The sequence below is a fragment of the Alosa sapidissima genome, chromosome 5 (genome assembly GCF_018492685.1).
Source record: "Alosa sapidissima isolate fAloSap1 chromosome 5, fAloSap1.pri, whole genome shotgun sequence".
In the NCBI taxonomy this organism is placed as follows: Eukaryota; Metazoa; Chordata; class Actinopteri; order Clupeiformes; family Clupeidae; genus Alosa; species Alosa sapidissima.
Genome location: NC_055961.1, coordinates 14,037,910 through 14,057,961, shown reverse-complemented (window position 1 = coordinate 14,057,961; position 20,052 = coordinate 14,037,910). Strand labels below are relative to the sequence as shown.

Below are 20,052 nucleotides of genomic sequence, written 5' to 3'. Positions count from 1 at the left end.
ACGTGAAGGACACACAGCTGTTGGGCGATCCCTCACCTGTAGTTGTGGAACCAGTTGATGACGGTGCTGGTCTTGAGGTTGAGCTGACTGGCCAGCTCCTCAATGGTCTTGGGCGAGGGGTAGGGTTTCTGCTGGTAGGCGCGCTTCAGGGCCTCCTTCTCCTCTGGGGCAAGCACCACACGCGGCTTCTTCAGATGCTGCTGGGGACTGCAGGATGGACCGAAGTCTCCAGACGACACGCCACCGTCACTTGGGACCACCTCGCTCACTGAGCTGTGGCGACGCTTCATGTAGGCTGCAGGGGGCGCACAAACACACACACACACACACACACACAGAGAGAGAGAGAGAGAGAGAGAGAGAGAGAGAGAGAGAGAGAGAGAGAGAGAGAGAGAGAGAGAGAGACTGTTAACTTCTAATAAAGTAGATGTTAAAGGACACAGCGTATTCAAAACAAGGTCATGTACTGGTCTGCTGCGCTGTGCCTAAGCAGAACATAAAGATCATAATAATCCAGCAGGAATACACAAGGCACCAGACTATACTGAGGATAACTTATGCAGTACATCCAGACATATAGGCCCACCCGTTTCCCCAGCCCACCAAATGCAACTGATCAGATTCCAAACGTTTTAATTATCAAAAGTGTTGAGGAGGTTAAATTGAGTCACCTGCTGAGAGACAATCTATTCAAAGACCTACTTTAAAACTGTGGATGGGAATGCAAGGATTGCTAACAAACACAATCAAAATAGTATTTTACAAGAGAAACTATAATATGAACAGGGTCAGCCTGTTAATATTTTTTACTGAAAACCAATTACACTGGATGTCCACCAGGGGATGCTCTATTCAAACAAATACTTCCACTGTTGGTTGTTTCCAGACAGAGATGTACTCACATGAAGTGAGTATCATGACACTAGCAAACACCACAGTGATAGACTAATAATTAAAATCGAATCACATATTGTTGATGATCATGATAACGATGATGCCGAAGATGACTATGTCATAATTCCTCCTGGAAAATATTGGAATTTATATTATGTAATTGTAATAGGTCTGTGCCCTCTCACACAATCACGACAGCCCAAGAGGAAATGACTTTCATCTCCCCTCAAAGGACGTTCAAATGCCAGATAAATCAGTTTACTTTGCTCGCCAGTAAATGGCTTTGGGTAAATCATTACACGCTGGAGCCGTGCTACTTGAATGAAGGTAAACTAAGAGTGTTTGCTAACTTATCTAAATAGCTCTTTGGCTACCGGAGGACATTCCTTCAACAGTGTGCTCTGACTGATGTGTGCTTTCGCTGTTGTGCTAGACGAGAGATTGAGCTCCCACAGAGATGAAAGGGAAATGAGTGGCAACAGGAACTGGAGACTGGTGAGTGTGGGGACACTAGGAGCCTTGACATTGTTTAATCTGAAAGACATTAGATGTAGGCTTATAAAGCAAGTAGGCAAGGGCAAGCACAATGCAGGTTAGTTATGTCTAATGAGACATCTCACAGCCAGTGATGCAGCAGAAATGTTATGAAACATGCGCAGACACACATGCCACACACACACACACACACACACACACACACACACACACACACACACACACTGTGTTGTTTGTGTGGATATGGCCAGTGGACATATCCTCTTTCTCACTTTCTGTGCAGGAAGAAAAGGAGAAAGTCAGAGAGACAAAGAGAAACAGAGAGAGAGGGAGAGAGAAGGAGAGAGAGAGAGGGAAGGAGACACAGAGGGAAAAAGTACACCCTGTATCTCGAAAGAGAAACGGGCCGTCCCATTAACCACTCTGCCAGTACGCTTGAGTGCCCGGCCACTATGCGCACACTACACGCTCATGCGCCCAGTGAAAGGAGCCCAAGAAGAGTGTCCCGGTTCTCTAATAAGCCCAGAGCCATTGTGGGCTGCATGTACACTTTCTCCACACTTATGAAAAAAAAAAAAAGAAAATGAGGGCGAAAGAGTCGGGTTGAGCATGAGCCACAACACTCCACGCTAAATCCATCACAGGTGTGTGTTACAAAAACACAAACACACTTGAACTATGAGGAAATAGGATGGGTGAGTGTGTGTGTGTGTGTGTGTGTGTGTGTGTGCGTGTACGTGAGAGTGTGAGAGAGAGAGAGAGAGTGTGTGTGTGTGTGTGTGTGTGTATGTGAGAGAGAGAGTGTGTGTGTGTGTGTGTATACCTTTCTTCTCCATGCGCTTCATGTCCATGAGCTTCTCCACATTGCGGGGGTCGCTGAGCCACAGCTGCATGCGGACGAAGGGCTCGCGTCCCTTCAGGCTCAATTTGTGCCAGGGCTTGGGCCGCGCCAGCAGGTCCGACACTGAGCCCTGGGTCAGGCCCAGGATGCTCTCACCAAACAGGCGCTGGCCTGCTCACACACACACACACACACACACACAGAGCCATGCGAACATGTCCACACACACACGGCCAAGTAAAGACGTGTGCGTGCACGCGCACACACACACACACACACACACACACAACACAAAAAGACAGACACACAATTAGATGACATGTCCAACAGGCACAAAGGAGCACTGAAATAAATGCTCTGGCAAGGTCTCTGCATTACTAAAACAGTCTAAAGACAATGACTTAAGTGGAGTGAGGAATAGCTTACAAAGCGCCTCTGGCTGGCTGAGACACTCAGCCCAGAGCAGTGGGAATGAAGAAAGCCGGCAGTGTTAGCTGCGAGCGATTCGGGGAAAAGAATACAACGCTCCATCTCCAAGCACACCATGAGGAACAGCGTGGGAGGGGAGGGTAGGGCTGGGGACCACTAAGTGTTTAAGAAAGCACTATGTGGAATATACATACTTTAAAATGTACATATGTACACTATGTGGAATATACATACTTTAAAATGTACATATGTACACTATGAGGAATATTATAATAAAATGTAGGGTATGGAAAATGTATTTATTAAATATATTCTATGATCTATTTTTTTATTGTATATGTGAAATAAAATGTATGATTGTAGATCATGATCATACAAAAATGCAAACAAACAAACAAAAAAAAACCTTGTGATACTGCAATGAAACATCCATAACTAACACTGAACACAAAATAATGCAATACTATATACAAAGCCTCGACTAGACAGTGAGATGTCACTGTTGTTTTGTAGTCTACTGACGAGTGACAGGTGACGCGTGCATCACGTCAACACGGTTTTATACTCTGTGAAAACAACTTTCAGCTCTCAGCTTCAATGAGGTTACACGCACCGAGGTTGTTGTCGGTGAGCACCTCCTTGACCTTCTTGGTGATGGCGTAGGTGTCCAGCTCGGGGGACATGGCCACCATCTCCTGGATGGTGAGGCCCGGTGGGCCGGGCAGTGGCAGTGGCAGGGGCAGTGAGAGCGGCGTGCCGGGCTGCGACTCGGCCGCCTCGCCCTGCTCGGAGGCGGTGGTGGACGAGGAGGCTGGGGCCGGGGGAGGCGCGGCGCCGGGGTCCTGACTCTTCACCGACTCCTCGGCCGAGCTCACCGGAGACTCGGGTGCGGGGCTGCAGCTGGCCGAGGTCTTGGGGGTCATCTCTGTGAGGACGCAGAGCAGAGAAGGGCACAGAGTGTGTGAGACAGGTGTATGAGCGTGTGTGAGTGTGTGTGTGTGTGTGTGTGTGTGTGTGTGTGTGTGTGTGTTTTAGACTGTGTCTACCCCAAGAATGTGTGGGGCATAAATGGAGGTATTGCTTGTGGCAGTCACACGTTTCCTGTATATTCCTTTTTTATCCCCTGCTGAGCATTCAGAGGAATCATTGTGACAACCCCTCAACTCTACTGTTTCTGTGCTACATGACAGTGCAGCTGGGATGATTCACCTCTGTTACCTTCAGGTGATTTAAACCCTCAATCTGTGTGTGTGTGTGTGTGTGTGTGTGTGTGTGTTTGTGTGTACGTGCATGTACTAATCAGATATTCAGACCTCAGTGTTGATGGCTGTTGATGACCGTACAATATTGAAGAGATCACAGACTCAGCAGTGTGACATAAACAAAATTAACTGCCCATATCAGATTTTTTAAAGAAAACTTAAACTTTAAAATTCTTAAGTGCAAGTGCCTGCCCCCTTGAGAGCCGATGAAAATGCACAACAGTGATGTGTAATAATTATAGCTAATACGGAATATTCAGAGCTTGTTTTAATTAGCCTTGATGAGTCCCCGACAGCTATTTGACTTTGTTAACATTTGCCGTCACATCGTCTCTCCCCCTCTCTCTTTTCCTCCTCTCCCCCTTCTCTCTATCCCTCGCTCCCTCACTCTGGCTGGTTGTGATGGCCAAGTGAGCAACAAGAGCTGCCGTCACTTGTGATCATGTTCACATGGCGCTAGGGGGGTGGGGAGAGGCTTGTGATGAGTGTGTGTGTCTCTGTGCGTGTGTGTGTGTGTGTATGTGTGTGTGTGTGTGTGTGCAGTCAGATTGTATCTAGCTGTGCCTGCTCACTGGCTGGTGACATTGTGACTGGCGGCATGGAGCAGGACGGCCTGGGGACTGCAGCCAACGACCACTCACAGCCTCCTCTGTGTGTGTGTGTGTGTGTGTGTGTGTGTGTGTGTGTGTCCCAGTGGCTGTTAGCTTGACAGTGCAGGTGGGGGGGATGGTAGCATCTGGACTCACAGCTGGTTTCTGCTGGCCATGTGCAGAGCGCAGACACACATACACACACACACACACTGAAAGACATTCACTCACACACACACACACACACACACACACACACACACACACCCAAACACACACTCACACACACATATCACAACCATACTCACAAGACACACATAGATAACACAAGGACCTCTTACTGTGAGCTACAGAGTGTGTACACACACATCTTAACCAGCATGCACGCGCGCACACACACACAATTATACATTCAAAGTAAAAGGTGCCACACCTCCATTTTAACATCAAAGTAGTTTTATCCTCTGAATCTACATTTGTAATTCTGGAATCTTATTGCAGATGCATATGAATGAGCTCTTTCATCCACATAAATAGACACGTCCACATGTGTACAGACAGTCCTACATCAGGGGAAAAACTTGTAACACCTGAGACTGATCTGGTGCATGACTGGCGCAAAGCCGGTCCTAAATCCCTGAGTTTCACCCACAGGAAATAAACATGGGGGAGTAAAAGGAAGATGGCTGCTCCCTCTCTCTCTATCCCACCGGAACAGGGACCACACTGCTGCCCCCGTGTGTGTGTGTGTGTGTGTGTGTGTGTGTGTGTGTGTGTGTGTGTGTGTGTGTGTGTGTGTGTGTGTGTCATATGCACAGGGGCCTCAGAGGCTATGCTCACTCAGGAGAGAGGATCTACTGAGACAGATGAGAGGGCAGGGAGCGCCCTTCACCTCTCTCTCACACACACACACACACACGCCTATGCAGATATGCAAACACACACACACACACACAAACCCTGGAGGAGGGCTGACAATAGCGTCCTAATGAGGGTCAGTCAGGACATGTGCAGTGTGTGCGCGTGTTTTGTTATTTTAAAGAGCAGAGTAAAGCTCAGAGGAAAAGAGAGGAGGATCTACATCCACCATGGCCCCACTGTATCACACACACACACACACACACACACACACACACACACACACACACACACACGCGCACACGGGCCGTCTCATCCCTGCTTTGTGCCGTCAGCCCCATGTCAACAACACTAGCATTGGCAGGCCGGCTCGTCTGCATTTCATGCATTTTCAGTGTGACAGGGTGCTGACGTGTCCATCCGCAGCGCTCTGAAGAGCATTCAATCAACAGCAGAGCCACAAATAATCAACCCGACGCTCACTTTTCAGAGCCACACAAATAATCAACCCAACGCTCACTTTTCAGAACCACGCAAATAATCAACCCAACGCTCACTTTTCAGAACCACGCAAATAATCAACCCAACGCTCACTTTTCAGAACCACGCAAATAATCAACCCAACGCTCACTTTTCAGAACCACGCAAATAATCAACCCAACGCTCACTTTTCAGAACCACGCAAATAATCAACCTAATGCCTCACTCTTCCGCTTCTTCATTTCAATGCACTTTGCCCCATCCTAACTTGCAAGGACAACATGTTTGTCTGTTTCTGTGTATGTGTGTGTGTGTATGAATATGAGAGAGAGAGAGAGAGAATGTGTGTGTGTGAGAGAGTGAAAGCGATAGTGCACTCTTGTGTATTTTCTATGAAATATCAGCTCCTATCAATGCAGCATTCTAACAAGTGGCCCATTAAAGGAATCAGAGGAACACCATCCATGTCCTTCACAATCTCAACCTCTCTCTCTCTCTCTCTGTCACACACACATAGGATTAAGCAAACAGCCGTTTCTGCTGCATGCACTCTCAGTCCTGTTTTAAAAGCCATCAGCCCCCTAGCCCCCCCCAATCAGGACTCTAATCTATATATCACTGGCTGATAAGAACAAGAGAGTATAATGTAGATATGATGTGTCTGCCTCAAATGAGTGTGTGTGAGTGTGAGTGTGTGTGTGTGTGTGAGTGTGTGTGTGTGTGTGTGTGTGGTGTTGGCATGGCCTGCGTAAGTGTGGGTGCATACTGCCATAATTTATCACAGACTAGCTACATGGACAGGGTGCTGTTCCCATTCATCATCTGATTGGTCGATAATTTGCATATTAATCAGCGAATGACACACAATCACCCCCCCCCCCCCCCCCCAGCCCCACCTCACTCACCTGAACACCCAACCACACACACATGCATGTGTGTGTAATGCCAAAAGGAACATCCAGAGCTCAGTAATTATAACACACAACATCTCTGTACTGTGCTGTAATTGATTACAACAGCTACAGAGACCCCGGAGACCAAGCCACCCTCCGGAGAAAGAGCCCCCCCCCCTCTTTACCCAGTACCCTCAAAGCCTTCCCTACGCTAACCCCCACCCCTGAGCTCAAGAGAATGCTCCTTCATAATATCTGACAGCCTGCGCGCGCGCGCGCGCGCACACACACACACACGCACTCACTCACACGCACGCACACTAACACACACACAAGCACACACTAACACACAACCCGCTTCTACAAAATCAGGTCAGTGAAACCACAACCAATGTGAAAGCTGATGCATCTTGTCAGTGAGTGCTTTTTTCAACCACAGACGTCCATGCGGCAGAAAAAATAAACAGTACAATAAATAAATAAATAAATAAAATAAAAAAACATTGCCTGATGACAGGAGGGGGAAAACACTCTTTGATGCAAATGTGACTACACATACACATGCACACACGTACGCACATTCACTCACACAGAGCTTGCAATCAATACACATATTAAACAGAGTGGACACCAAATGCACATAGAAGCCCCCCTTTTGCAAGCTGTGTGTGTGTGTGTGTGTGTGTGTGTGTGAGATCGTCCTTCCCCCCCCGCATCACCTCTTCGCTGCCTAGGCCTTCTGTCTTAATTAGCATCCCGAATTAGCAACTCACTCAGTCACCCTACATAACCCAGCTCCCAGCAATGCGGACATCAGGACGGGCGTGTGTATGTGTGTGTGTGTGTGTGTGTGTTTGTGTGTGGTGTCCTCTATCATAGAGAGAGATGACTGAACAACAGTTCACAGTGCTACCTAACAAAGCCTGAATTTCTAGTTGCTGGTAAAGAGTGGATTGACTTTGGAGTGATATTCAGTGTGCGTATGAGTGCGTAGGGTTATGCATACATTTTGCCCACAGTGTCTGTGTGTGTGGAACTGACTTCAAATTTTATTCACCCTTCTTTGGGTATGTGTTCCATATTCATGAAGTCTAATTCATGCTATTTATACACATACATACTATATACATTCCTGTTCCTTGCTCCTTGCATGTATTCATGAGGTTGTGTGAGTACTGTATGTATTCTATGCCCTCCCTGTGTGAGTGAGAACGTATGTGCATCTCTGTGTGGGTATTCCTCTCTAAGTGTGTGTGTGTGTGTGTGTGTGTGTGTGTGTGTGTGTGTGTGTGTGTGCAAGCATGTTTATATGATCATCTCGGAGTGTGTAAAAGTTGTGCATATTCTACATGTGCAGCATGCATGAGTGCAGAGAGGTCTGAAGTTGTTTGTGTGCGTCTACGAGTGAGAGCATGTATATGTGGGAGGAAGATTAGTGTGTGCGTGTGTGTGTGTGTGTGTGTGTGTATGTGGGCGTGCATGTGTCTTACCGTGTGTGGGTGGCTGTAGCGGCAGCAGACCCTGGCCCAGCTCTGTGTTGAGCCACAGCTGCATGCGGATGAACGGCTCTCGGCCCTTCTGAGTGAGCTTACTCCACGGCTTCGGCCGAGACAGCATGTCACTCACACTCCCCTGAGACAGGCCAAGCACCTGCACACACACACACACACAAACACAAACACAGACGTATCTCCAGCTTTATTTATATCCACAATTATTCAGTGATAGAAGTTATGTGCCAAAGTTACAGTTCAGTTTTATAGTTGCTGTGGCCAGTGTTCTTATGGTCAACATTACGACTAGTTTCCCCTAATAAGTCCTTCCTTGAATATCCCATTAATAATGGTGATCCCCAGTGCATTTGACTAACACATTGGTTTCATAGGAAGAACGAAGTTCAAACATGCTTGGCTGGACAGATGCATGTTTACATAATCTGACAGAAGACAGTATAGTCAGTATTTAGATGATGTAGTCATGTTCTGCACGTTTTAGGATTACGTTGCTCGAGAGGCCTTCAAAAGCACCCACCTTCTCGCCGAACATGCGCTGGCAGATGCCGTTCTTGGCCAGGCGCTCCTTGACCTGCTGCGTGAGCTCCACGGTGTCCACGTCCTGGTGCAGGTAGAGCTCGTACTGCTCCGGGGTGAGTGGCGGCACGGGCGCCTTGGCCGGCTTGTTCAGCGCCAGCAGGGGCGAGGAGGAGGATGAGGGCAGCGGGCTGTTCTGGGGGGAGGTCTGCGGGTACGGCGAGTCGGCGCCGCCGCTGCCGCTACCACCTCCGCCGCCACCGGCCCAGTCCTTCCAGGGGTCCAGAGAGGAGGGGGGCAGTGCCACAGCAGGCAGGCGAGGGGGCTTCTGCTAGAAGAGAGAGAAGGAGCAGGCAGGGAGGGAGATAAATAGAGAATATTACACCGCTCTATGTCATATAGACCCTTTCAACAATAAAAACAAAAACAATGCTTGAATGTTCTATTTGATTCCCAATCTACTTCCTCTACATTAAGATAACATATGGAATGTTAAAACGGAAGCCTTGTGGGGCCACCTATGATGCTGATAATGAAACTCTCTTGAAAGGGTCTATACTATGTATGCGTGCATGCATGCATGTCAGGTATTTTGTTCTACTGCAAGTCTATATTATTCCTTTGGCAATTCCGTGCAAAACGTGAGGAGAAGGAGAAAGTAGGATTCTTTTAAGTCACTATTCCCTATGCGGTGATTAGTGACTTGAATACTAGACTAATACTATACAGACTTAACTATAAAATTGTTAAGCATAACATTTAGACAATGATTCCTGGCTCCACAGTGCTGTGGCTTTAAAACACTGCAGAGAAACAGTGCTGTGTCTACGGTTACCTCCTTCACCTCGTCTTGGTTGAATGCGTCGTCCGTCATCAGCAGAGCCCCGCCCCAGCGGCGATCTGATTGGATGTTGCCCCAGTCCCTCCAGGAGGACAAGGAGGAGGAGGCTCCTCCCAGGGTCGTGTCCGAGATGGGGGTGTCCTCTCCTTCTTTCTTCACCACCGGCGGACCAGGGGGGTCCGGCAGAGGCGCCGGGGAGGGAGGAGGCTTCTTCAGCGAGAGGGCCATGGGCGAGTAGGACAGGGGGGACGAGAGCAGCTTGGGCCCCAGCAGGGAGAGCTCCGTCTGGGGGAGCGAAGCCTTCAGGGAGGCCGCCTGGCTCTCCATCACACAGCGCATGGCTTCGGCTGGGCCGCAGGAGGTGGCGGGCAGAGATGACTCTACTGTGGGAGAGAGAGAGGATCAAATAGAGCTCACACATACGTACACACACATACGCACACACACACACGCGCGCACACACATACACACACACACACACAACACAACACAACACAACACAACACAAGGCAAATACAACAAAACTCAACTGTCAGGGTCTTTATGAAGATTTCAGTGTACATTAAAGAACACATTGTGGCAAACATATTCATGTTGCAGACAGTGCTAAACAAAGTGCCTTGCAGTACATGCAAGACACACACAGTTTGTCATTATTTTTGCTCTCAGGAAATCATACTCATGCCCTGGTATTATAAGTACCTCTACAAGATTCTAACACTTTGTGTGCGTTTGGAAGGTATCTGTTCTCATGTGAAATCCTCCTTTTCCCAGCTGATTATTAAACCTCTCTCCCTTGCTTATACTCCCTACTACCCAAGCATGTCCTTCACTGCTTGCCCTCAGCCATTTTGTTTCTGTGAGTGTTGGGAGTGAACAGCTTGTTTCTCTGGGTGGGTACAGTTGGTGATGGATCTAAGAGTAAAAGTTCCTCACCCAGGCTGAGAATGTGGGCATATTTTTGGGAGAAGCTTCCAAAGCCCCGAGGGTAAGCGGGAGGTGGCTCGCTCTCTCCCACGCCATCTGCAGCGGTTGGGGCAGAGCAGTAGAGTAGAGGTGGGGTTAGGTGGGGTAGCACCATCAGGAGGATGGGTAAGGAAAGGGTTGAGGGGGGGGGGGGGGGGGGGGTATTAAAGTCATAGGGATGCAGTTACACAGGCTGGTAAGTGTTATGTATGTGTGACGTCATTTAGAAACATACAGTCATCGGACAAACAAACATCACACTCAAATCAAATAACCAAATACAATCCTATGACAACATTTCTGTGTTCTGCATGTCATTTGACTAACCAGACAACTGTGTTCCTGAGAGAACCTCGACCCAAAAAACAACTAAACACAAAAGAGTAAAGCTAAAGTACTGCAAATATTACTGAGTTACCCTTTAACCAACGAGTGACCTTAAACTCCTTACCCAACCCCATAGTACTGCATCACATCTCCATGTCTTGACCAGCCCCCTCTCATGGAAGAGTAGGTGGCTAGTGTTGTGGAAAGGGCCTTCCTCCTCGACTCATTGCACAGACAGTGTCCCTGTGTGTGTGTGTGTGTGTGTGTGTGTGTGTGTGTGTGTGTGTGTGTGTCCACAGGCCATTACCTGCTCTCTGCACCTGCAGCTCCCTCTTGGCCTGCTCCAGGATGGAGCGGATGGCCTCGTCCGAGCCGCCCTCCGGGGTGCGGATCCGTGTGGTGATGTTCCCTGAGGAGAGAGGGAGAGAGAGAGCAGGCGGGTGAGCGGGCGGGCAGGCAAGGGAGAAGAGGAAGGAGGGAGAGAAGGAGGAGGGGGGGATAAAGACAGGAAAAAAGTGGACAAAAAAGAAAGAAAAGAAAAAAAATCAGAGAGAAATTGTAAAAGAAAGAAGAAATACAGAAACAGAGTAAAGCCAAAGAAAAACAATATAGAATAAAAACATGAAATCAACAAAGGAAAGAGAAAGCGCAACCAAGATGAAGAGAACCATGAGATGAGCAAATAAAGATTAAAGAAAGAAAGAAAGAAAGAAAGAAAGAAAAAAAGAAAGAAAGAAAGAAAGAAAGAAAGAGATGAGTGCCAGAGGAGATGAAGGGGCCGTTCCTGTTCGGGCTGACTTAGTGTTTGTGCTCCGTATTCCAGGTCCCTAGAGCACCGACAGCAGTAGCTGACTAATGGGGATGACAGGAGCTTCAGAAGGTTCCAGAAATCCCCCCACGCCCCAACAGGTTGGGAGCCCACTGCTCCCTACAGCACCTTCAGCACTGAGCCGCACTCCTACGCACAGCAGAGACCAGCACACCGCCCGATACACACCCACACCCACACCCACACACACACACACACACACACACACACAGTGATGCCATGCCAAAGTCGCACAACTCATGCCCTCAGTGAAACTCAGAGTTCTGCATCTCCACTATACATATGGAACACACTACACACGCACATACATACATACACACACGCGCGGGCATAGCCACACACACACGCGCATACCCACACACACACACACACGCGTACACACACAACACACATGCCTTTTGCTGTTACCCAGTCCCTGCACAGCCTTTCTTCTGTCACCAGCGAGAGGAAATGAGAGGATTTGGGGGAAATGCCCTAGAGCCACAGAGATCTCATTTTGCAGCGTGTTTGGGCGGAAGGCTCTTAGCCCGCCTGACCCCGGAGCGCTCGGCCCTGATGCCCTGTGCCGTGTGCGCGTCCTCAGAGACATTCTCTGCACTACGGCTTCAGCAAAAAAGTTTCTTTTTTTTATATATAACTCCAAATATAATCTTTAAATAGTATACGCAGTTTGTGCTTTGGTTCTGGGGCTTCATACTACACGCTCACATGCTCCAACCACCTCACACTGACCTCGCCAAAAGCTTTAGCCCCCTACACCTGTCCTATTTGTTTGTTTTGTTTTTAGATGTGCCCCCATTATCCTTGATCACTAAGGTGAACCAGGGCAAAACAATATGACTCTTCACTAGAGGAGACAGACCAAACCCCCAACCAACCACCCACCCACCCACCCTCCTGTCCACCCACAGAGTCTGTGCGGACCGACCCAGACCGGGCTGGCTGCAGAGGGAGACGTTTGGGCGGCGTGGGCTTTTGCAGCGGGGAAGGTCAGGCTCACTGGGGTGTGAGGACAACAGCTGGGCCATTCCCCCACCGCCCCCACTCCAACCCCCTACTGACCTGGAAGTAATCCCCAGAGCCCAGGGGAAATACGACCACCAGCAACACCAGTGGGTGGCACGCAGAGGACTGACACCAACACACACACACACACACCACATTATATACACATTCAAGGCCACAAAGTACACAGATAGACCTATATAAAATACTTACACACACACACACACACACACACACACACACACACACACACACACACACACACACACACACACACACACAGGGGTTAGACAGAGACGCAAATATGAGGACACCAATAGAGGTACACACAAGGACACTCATGCACACCAACACAGATAAGGGGACAGACACAAACACGCGCGCGTAAATGCTGTTACGGTCAATCTGATGCCCGGCTGTCGACCCTGACCTTGCCCCTTGCGTTTTTATCCCCCCCCATACAGACACCAGGCCAGAAGAAAACGACAGAACGGCTAACACAACATGGACACTAGCCAGCGGAGCATTACTCCACCTGTTTGTGAAAAACGCGCTCTCAAAAAAAAAACAAAAAAAAAAACAAAACAAAAAAAAAAAACAACGCAGAGCACACACCTGGCCTCGAGGAGCCTTCGGAGCCGGTTCTTCGCTTCGGAACCTCCTGAAACACCCTGTTCAGGTTCTGGCCTGGGTTCTCTGTTGGAAAACAAGTGGCAACAGATAAACAGAGGTCAGACAGAAGCCCCCCTACGCTCAGTCAAAAGCATGAGGCAATGGAGTGCTGTGCCTGGATTTTAGCATCGACTGACAACCATCACCACTAGGGCCAACTTTGTAACATGGTGCTAGCTACCCAAGGTCATAGGCTTCGGCACCGAGAACAAAAACTGTCATCCCGAAATTCAAGGGTTTATCTTCCAGTGTAAAAACACGACACCCAAAATGTTCAGGTACTGCCAAAAGGTACTGCCTTTGCCGTTTTGTGCTACCATACATCATCTGAAATCAATGTTCTACCTCCAAAACCATTAACACTTTAACACAGTCTTTGTCACCTGACAACAGTCTTTGTCACCTGACAATGTTTCCATATTAAGCGTGTTTTTTAGATTTGATTTGGTCGAAGCTTAATGAAAGGCAAAGAGTAATTCACTTAGTTATGGACTTTGAAGGACTTTTAAGAGAACACTGCTCCTAAAAGACACGTATTCCCAAATGTGACTGGCCTCAAATTGAATTGCACTTCTCAAAGCGGACAACTGGCATTTTGGGTCAAAGCTGACGCTTTTTGCAAAACGAGTCACATCTCTCTCTCTCTTTCTATTACACTCAAGCCAGACCAGAACAATGTATAAAGATTAATGCTGCCCCCCCCTTCTTAAAGAAAAAAAAGAAAAAGATAGTATTGCAAAACTGGGGTGTGGCAAAAAAATAAATAAGCATCTCAGTGTTCTTATTAGATACTGGTTAATAACGTAATTAACCATGAACAGAGAGAGCCACCCTTGCATGTCAGGTCCACCTGAGCTCACACGCTCCACTCCTCCCTCCCCAAGATGCTCCGTAATGACTGACTGCGCTCATTACTTGGACTCCTCATCCTCCGCTGTGCTGCCTCTGTGTGTTGAGGCGCGAGCATGTGTTTCTTTATGCCTGAACATGGCCATTTCTCACGAGGGGAACCACAGGCAGACAGGTCCAGGGCAGCGTGCCAGGCCAGCGCCAGCTCCCTTGAAGCCGTTCCAGACCAACGGCCCGACGGGCAGAGAGAGAGAGAGAGAGAGAGAGAGAGAGAGAGCGTTCGGCCCCCGTGCTGCACAGTGCCGCGCCAACGTTGCACCGTGCCAGGCGGCAGCTCCACTCGCTCTGGGCTTGGCGCGGTTGGCAGATGCCCTCGCCGCCACGGGGGTAACGTTCACGCTAACAACAACAAACGAGACGAGACAAAAAAAAAGAACCAGGAGAAGGAAAATAAAAAAGACAGACAGACAGACAGGCCTCTTGTGCATCAGAGTTATGGCGTCCGTCAGAGAGAAATCCGTCTGTGTTTCTGACGGAAGACTCAGACACATGACTGGCTCTTTGTTGATGTTTCTGCACCCCCCCCCCCCCCATCTTCTTCTCTTACCACATCTGTTCACACACACACACGCAAAGGTGACACACCTCACACTTGATCACCTTCTCTTCCGCTGCTTGCCTGCTATCGTCAAGCCCTGACCTGCCTGCCTTCCTGCCTGTCTCGGCAATGATGACGAGCAGACCCAAACCACCCCCCCACACACACACACACACACACATATATATACACATACAGAGAGAGAGAGACATACACACATCTCTCTCAGTGTTGTCTTGTTTTGTAATTCTCACCGCACCGACACACTGGCGTCGTACGCTGCATATCCATGCTAGGAGCCCCTTTTCCCGGGGCCCGTTCAAACCGCCCGCCCGCCGGTCGCTCCCACGAGTGCTTCCTCCGCCGGCATCCTAGGCGCGGGGCCCAGGGGAGCGGCCCACTCGAGAAACCTCATTATCTTCCCTGAATAATTCATGAGCCGCGCGCTTTCATTAGCCTGGAGAAGCAACTGGAGGGTACTCGCACTACTCACTTGAGGGAATGATTAATCAATAAAAGCGCTCTTTGAAATGCCGCGCCTTGACCGCATCTGCCCGCTCCTGTGGGGAGGAATCTACAGCGTGTCTGACAACATACCTTTGTTTGATCTCCCGACAGAACAATTTCAACGCTTCAGAATTATTCTTTTTTTTTCTTTATGCAGTTCTTTTGTTTAGCTCTTAATGGTATGTGAACATGGGAATTCCCTTAGACTTCGGAGTTCAGAGAAGTTAGCGCTTATTACTCTCTGCTGCTTAAGATGGTGATTTCCATATTAGTTTAATATAACGTACAAACTTTTCCTTTGCATCTTCTGCGTCAACCTCTGACAGGGGAGCGGAGACGGTGTCCCAGGGGGCAAGGTGCGACCTGGTGCTGTCCCTGGCAGAGCCGAACGCAACTAAAAGCTTCTCGCTCGCAAACCAGGCAGCTTCTCCCAGGCTCTTCTCTGTGGTTCCTTTAAACTGCGAGACCTTTTGATGTGTTAACATCGTCGGTGACGACGTCCCTAAGGGTGAGCAAGACTTCATTAAATCCCCCCTTTAAAACCACACAAGTCTGTCATGTTGGGCGTCAATCACTTCTCCACTTGTCTCCTGTCCCTCCTGGTATCATGGTGCTTGGCATGAGGAATCTCTTACTGTACCAAAACACACTCAAAAGTCAACACTCAACTCCTGATAGGCGATGCACACACCAAAAACATCTTTACAAAACAAAATGTAATACCATCCTTGGTGAGCCAAAGCAAACATTTCCTCCTATTCATCAGTGGCTAAGCTCTGATCAGTGCATGTTTAATGAGGTGCTTTCCCTCACTCTCTTAACTGGCGGAGGACACAGACGAGGAGAGCTGTACCAACATGACAACCGGGCCGACAGACCAAGATGAATGTGCGCCATCCTGGCTGGAGGAATCTTAATTACTAATAATTAATGAGGACACCGGGGTCAATTCCATTCAAAGAGGCAATTAAATGGAGGACATGCCCGCAAATGATGACATGGCTGTCACAAAGTCAATCAGACCTGCCGAGGAAGGTTAAGCAGAAAGGTGGGGCCTCCAGTCAGATGACTGAAAAGGGGTGAGCTTTCGGGGGCCCTTAGTTAAAACACTACGTGATCCGTTCAGACACACTAATGCACTTGTCATTTCTGGACACGACAGTGCAGTGTTACGAGAGGAGACGTTGAGTGACGGGAATATTGGCTTGGTATTCCACAGTGTTAGTGGAAGAGGAGAAGGAGAAGAAGGAGGAGGAGGAGGAGGAGGAGGAGGGAGAGGAGTTAGTGAGAGCAGGGGAGAGATGAAGATGGCGCCGGCTCACCTCTCTGGCGGCCCTGGATGCTGCGCAGTGCCAGGATGTTCTGCTCGTCGGACAGGAACTGACGCATCTTGTAGAAGGGCTCCTTGCCGCGCACGGTCAGCTTGCTCCAGGGCTTGGGCCGCGCCAGGATCTCGCTGACCGACCCCTGCGACAGGCCCAGCACGTAGTGGCCGAAGACGCGCTGGCCGATGTTGTGCTTGATGAGCTGCTCCTTGACCTGCCGCGCGATCTCCGCCGTGTCCATGTCCTCGCCCTCCGAGGCGCTGCCCGCGCCCTCCGAGCGGCTGGGCGACGGCGCCGAGCCGTTGGCCGCGTCCGGGCTGGCGGCGGCCGGCTGGCTGGGCAGCGGGCTGGCCGAGAGGGCGTGCGCCGCCCCGTGGTGGTGGCCGGCGCCGTGCGGCCCCGGGAAGAGCAGAGACGAGTCCTGCAGCGCCTTGCTGTAGAAGCTGTGCATGAGCTGGCGCTGGAGCAGCGAGCTGAGGGCCACCTTGCCGGCCAGCGGGGCCAGCGGGCCGGCGCCCAGGCCCGCCATGCCCGGCGGGAGGAGGTCGGCGGGGGAGAAGGGGTGCGTGCCGTTGGCGCTGATGCTGACCGAGGAGGCCGACTCGGCCGACGACGACGCGGAGATGGAGCCGGCGCCCCGATGCAGCATCAGGAGCTGGGAGGACGATGGAGGCGGAGAGCTGCGCAGGGGGGAGGGGCTCGGGATGGACGTGGCAGGAAGTCGCTGGTGAGCGTCTCCTGATGACGAGTCTTTATCACCACGCAGCGAAGAGCCTGCAAACACACACACACACACACAGAATCAAAACAATATCCCCAAACAAACTGGATTCAGGTCTTCATGTCTAATGCTGCCATATTGTGTAACAAGCTTGAAATGCACCACATCTATCATTGAAAAGGGCAACGAATATCTATTCAGCTATACATTCCGTTTCAAAGACATAGACACTGAAAAGCGGCAGAGAGAGAGTCAATGCAGACCGTACAAAGTCATTGCAAATGCACACAATGTGGAAATGGTTTTCTTGGATGTGCATAGCAGTTAAAGGTTCATGGGTTTGGGATTAGCAGATTTGAGTGGAACATTCTGGAATGCAGACAAACAACATAAAGAGATTAACACATCAACCACGGCGAAAAAGGTTAGGAGAGACAATGCACAGAGTAAGAGGGCAAAAAGAAAAGTGTGTTTGAACACGCTGCCATGAATGAAAAAAGCCCAAGTCGCATTTAAAAACACAAATGAAATGCCTGTTTTCCTGCGGATTCCAGAGGCACTTTATGGTGACATTTACAGCACACCCGAAGCATGCAAAGCACAGACACACACACACAAATAAATTCCGAATGGAAAGGCCAATGGTGTGGCTGAGAGAGGCTTAGTTAGCATATAGCCTTAAATTGCCAACACCATCCTCCTGCCCTCATGAAGCATTCTGTACCAGCACCCTCCACACACTTTCACACACCACCTACACCCTAATATAATGGGCCTACTGACACATGCAGAATATTTGTAAGTCCACGTGGCAACTCACTTGAATTTCAACCTGATACAAATACATTACCACTATCCACTCACATCTCACATACAAATCTCTAGCAAACTCTATACATTTTGCCTTCTAGTTTCAGAATAAGACCATCACAACACAAAGCCACAAAAATGTAAGTGTCACGGACGGTCCTGTTGTGGTACGCTAGGTCAAACAATAAACTACACGAACGCACGCACGCACACACACACACACACACACACATCACAAACTGACTGAGGCAGCAAGGCTAATGAATCAGGCTGACTAATCACTGTGTAATGACAGCTTATGTGCAGAAGAGCTAATTGGCACTGTGGGAACGGCATCACATCACACAAGGCTGACACTGAGCGACTGAGACAGAGATGCTGCTGTTGGATGTGGAAGTGTACAGACGGAGGGAGAAAGGACCCACCGCTCAGGCTGCTGTTGGCTGACCGCTGGGAGTGGTGGTCCGACTGCCCGCCCCCGCACTTCTCCAGGAGAAGCATCTCCAAGGGCTTATAGCCATCCTGAGGGAGGGAGAGAGCAGACAGACAAGCAGACAAGTGTGAATGATAAAAAACAAAAACAAAGAAAATCGAAACATTAACATAATATACCTTTGCTCCACTTTCTTCTCCTGCACTCTCCCTACATGTATTGATTGTTGTGATTGTCGGTAACTCAATACAGCGACCCCCCTCCTGCCTCTGCCTGCACTTGCCCCCTGCCTCTGAGGCCCTAGCACACGTCCCCTCTGGTCAGCTGAGCCTTACCTGTGCTGTGGACCTCTCTGTTGTGCTCAGATCCATGGACTTGAGGACGCTGCGTAGAGGAGAGAAGAGTGGCATTACTAATTTGGTGGACCAGAAGCTGTCAGGCATCGGACAGCACTGAGTGATACGTGGGAAAGGGCCCTCGGACATGACGCGACATGTTGCTGCATGTGGTGCGGAAAGTAGGGATTTGTAGTTTACAACTGCAGTTTTGAGGTCAAATATGTCCTGTGTGTGAGTGTGTGTGAGTGTGTGTGTGTGTGTGTGGGGTGGGGTGGGGGGGTCAGTCTGATGACACTTTTGAAAATTCTAAAAACCCTCTACAAAACTGCGGTGAGTCAGGCACTCTAAGAATGCGGGCGCATTACATCGCATTTACTAAAACGTGACACTGAGACTCTAGGAGGAGGTGGCAGGGAAGGAATAAAGGCTAAATCTAGTGGAATGTGTCACCACACAACAACCGCCTATTAATACAAACGCTATACACGCCTTCTATGGCTGGTTCGCCACTTATCCCTGACAAAAAACTCCATTCAGCGCTATTGGCTTTATAGGATCAGGTTGGGAATATCATCAGCCAAAATCGAGTTATGGAATTCACGTCTAGACATCGTCCACAACTCCTGTGGAACCCATTGAGATCTTTCCACACTTGCCACAAATAGATCAGCCCAAACCAGCAAATTAGTTTATCACTCGTTAACCTTGTTAGCCATCTTATTACTGGCTTGGCCCAGGATGAGACACACAAAAAAAACCCTGCAGATGTCTGTGGTCGGAGCGGTTCTGTGATCTGCTTCGCTCAACAACGGCATCCCCAAATATCCGAACTTATCATGAAGGACCGGACTGAGATAAAATATGCAATACTTCTCACCTGAGCAAACTAAACATAAAATAGGCAAAAGATATGCTAGTAATCTCTAGCAAAACATCTGAAGTTACAAGCTTTTGCACAGAGAGGAAGAGATAAAGAACAATCTTATATCTGATGTGGCTATATAAGAAATAAAACAATATTCAACGCAAATTTGACCACACAGAAAAACAGCATCAAGA

The 20,052-nt window shown here is 49.1% G+C and overlaps 1 protein-coding gene across 7 annotated transcripts in view; it reads right to left on the bottom strand.

Moving 5' to 3' along the window:
• The window catches only part of cux1a (cut-like homeobox 1a), a 46,197-nt gene that overhangs the window by 8,121 nt on the left and 18,024 nt on the right, over nucleotides 1-20,052 (bottom strand). The window contains exons 10-21 of one of the 7 annotated variants that reach the window (XM_042093178.1): nucleotides 18,991-19,039; nucleotides 18,648-18,744; nucleotides 16,689-17,465; nucleotides 13,356-13,436; nucleotides 11,214-11,315; nucleotides 10,550-10,636; nucleotides 9,608-9,996; nucleotides 8,774-9,103; nucleotides 8,233-8,392; nucleotides 3,273-3,584; nucleotides 2,213-2,401; nucleotides 37-295 (exon numbers count right to left, since the gene is read on the bottom strand). In XM_042093178.1, coding sequence (XP_041949112.1) covers nucleotides 37-295; nucleotides 2,213-2,401; nucleotides 3,273-3,584; nucleotides 8,233-8,392; nucleotides 8,774-9,103; nucleotides 9,608-9,996; nucleotides 10,550-10,636; nucleotides 11,214-11,315; nucleotides 13,356-13,436; nucleotides 16,689-17,465; nucleotides 18,648-18,744; nucleotides 18,991-19,039 — 2,832 coding nt within the window. The remainder of the gene's footprint in view (nucleotides 1-36; nucleotides 296-2,212; nucleotides 2,402-3,272; nucleotides 3,585-8,232; nucleotides 8,393-8,773; nucleotides 9,104-9,607; nucleotides 9,997-10,549; nucleotides 10,637-11,213; nucleotides 11,316-13,355; nucleotides 13,437-16,688; nucleotides 17,466-18,647; nucleotides 18,745-18,990; nucleotides 19,040-20,052) is intronic. The other 6 variants (XM_042093180.1, XM_042093181.1, XM_042093179.1 and 3 more) reach the window with 6 other exon arrangements.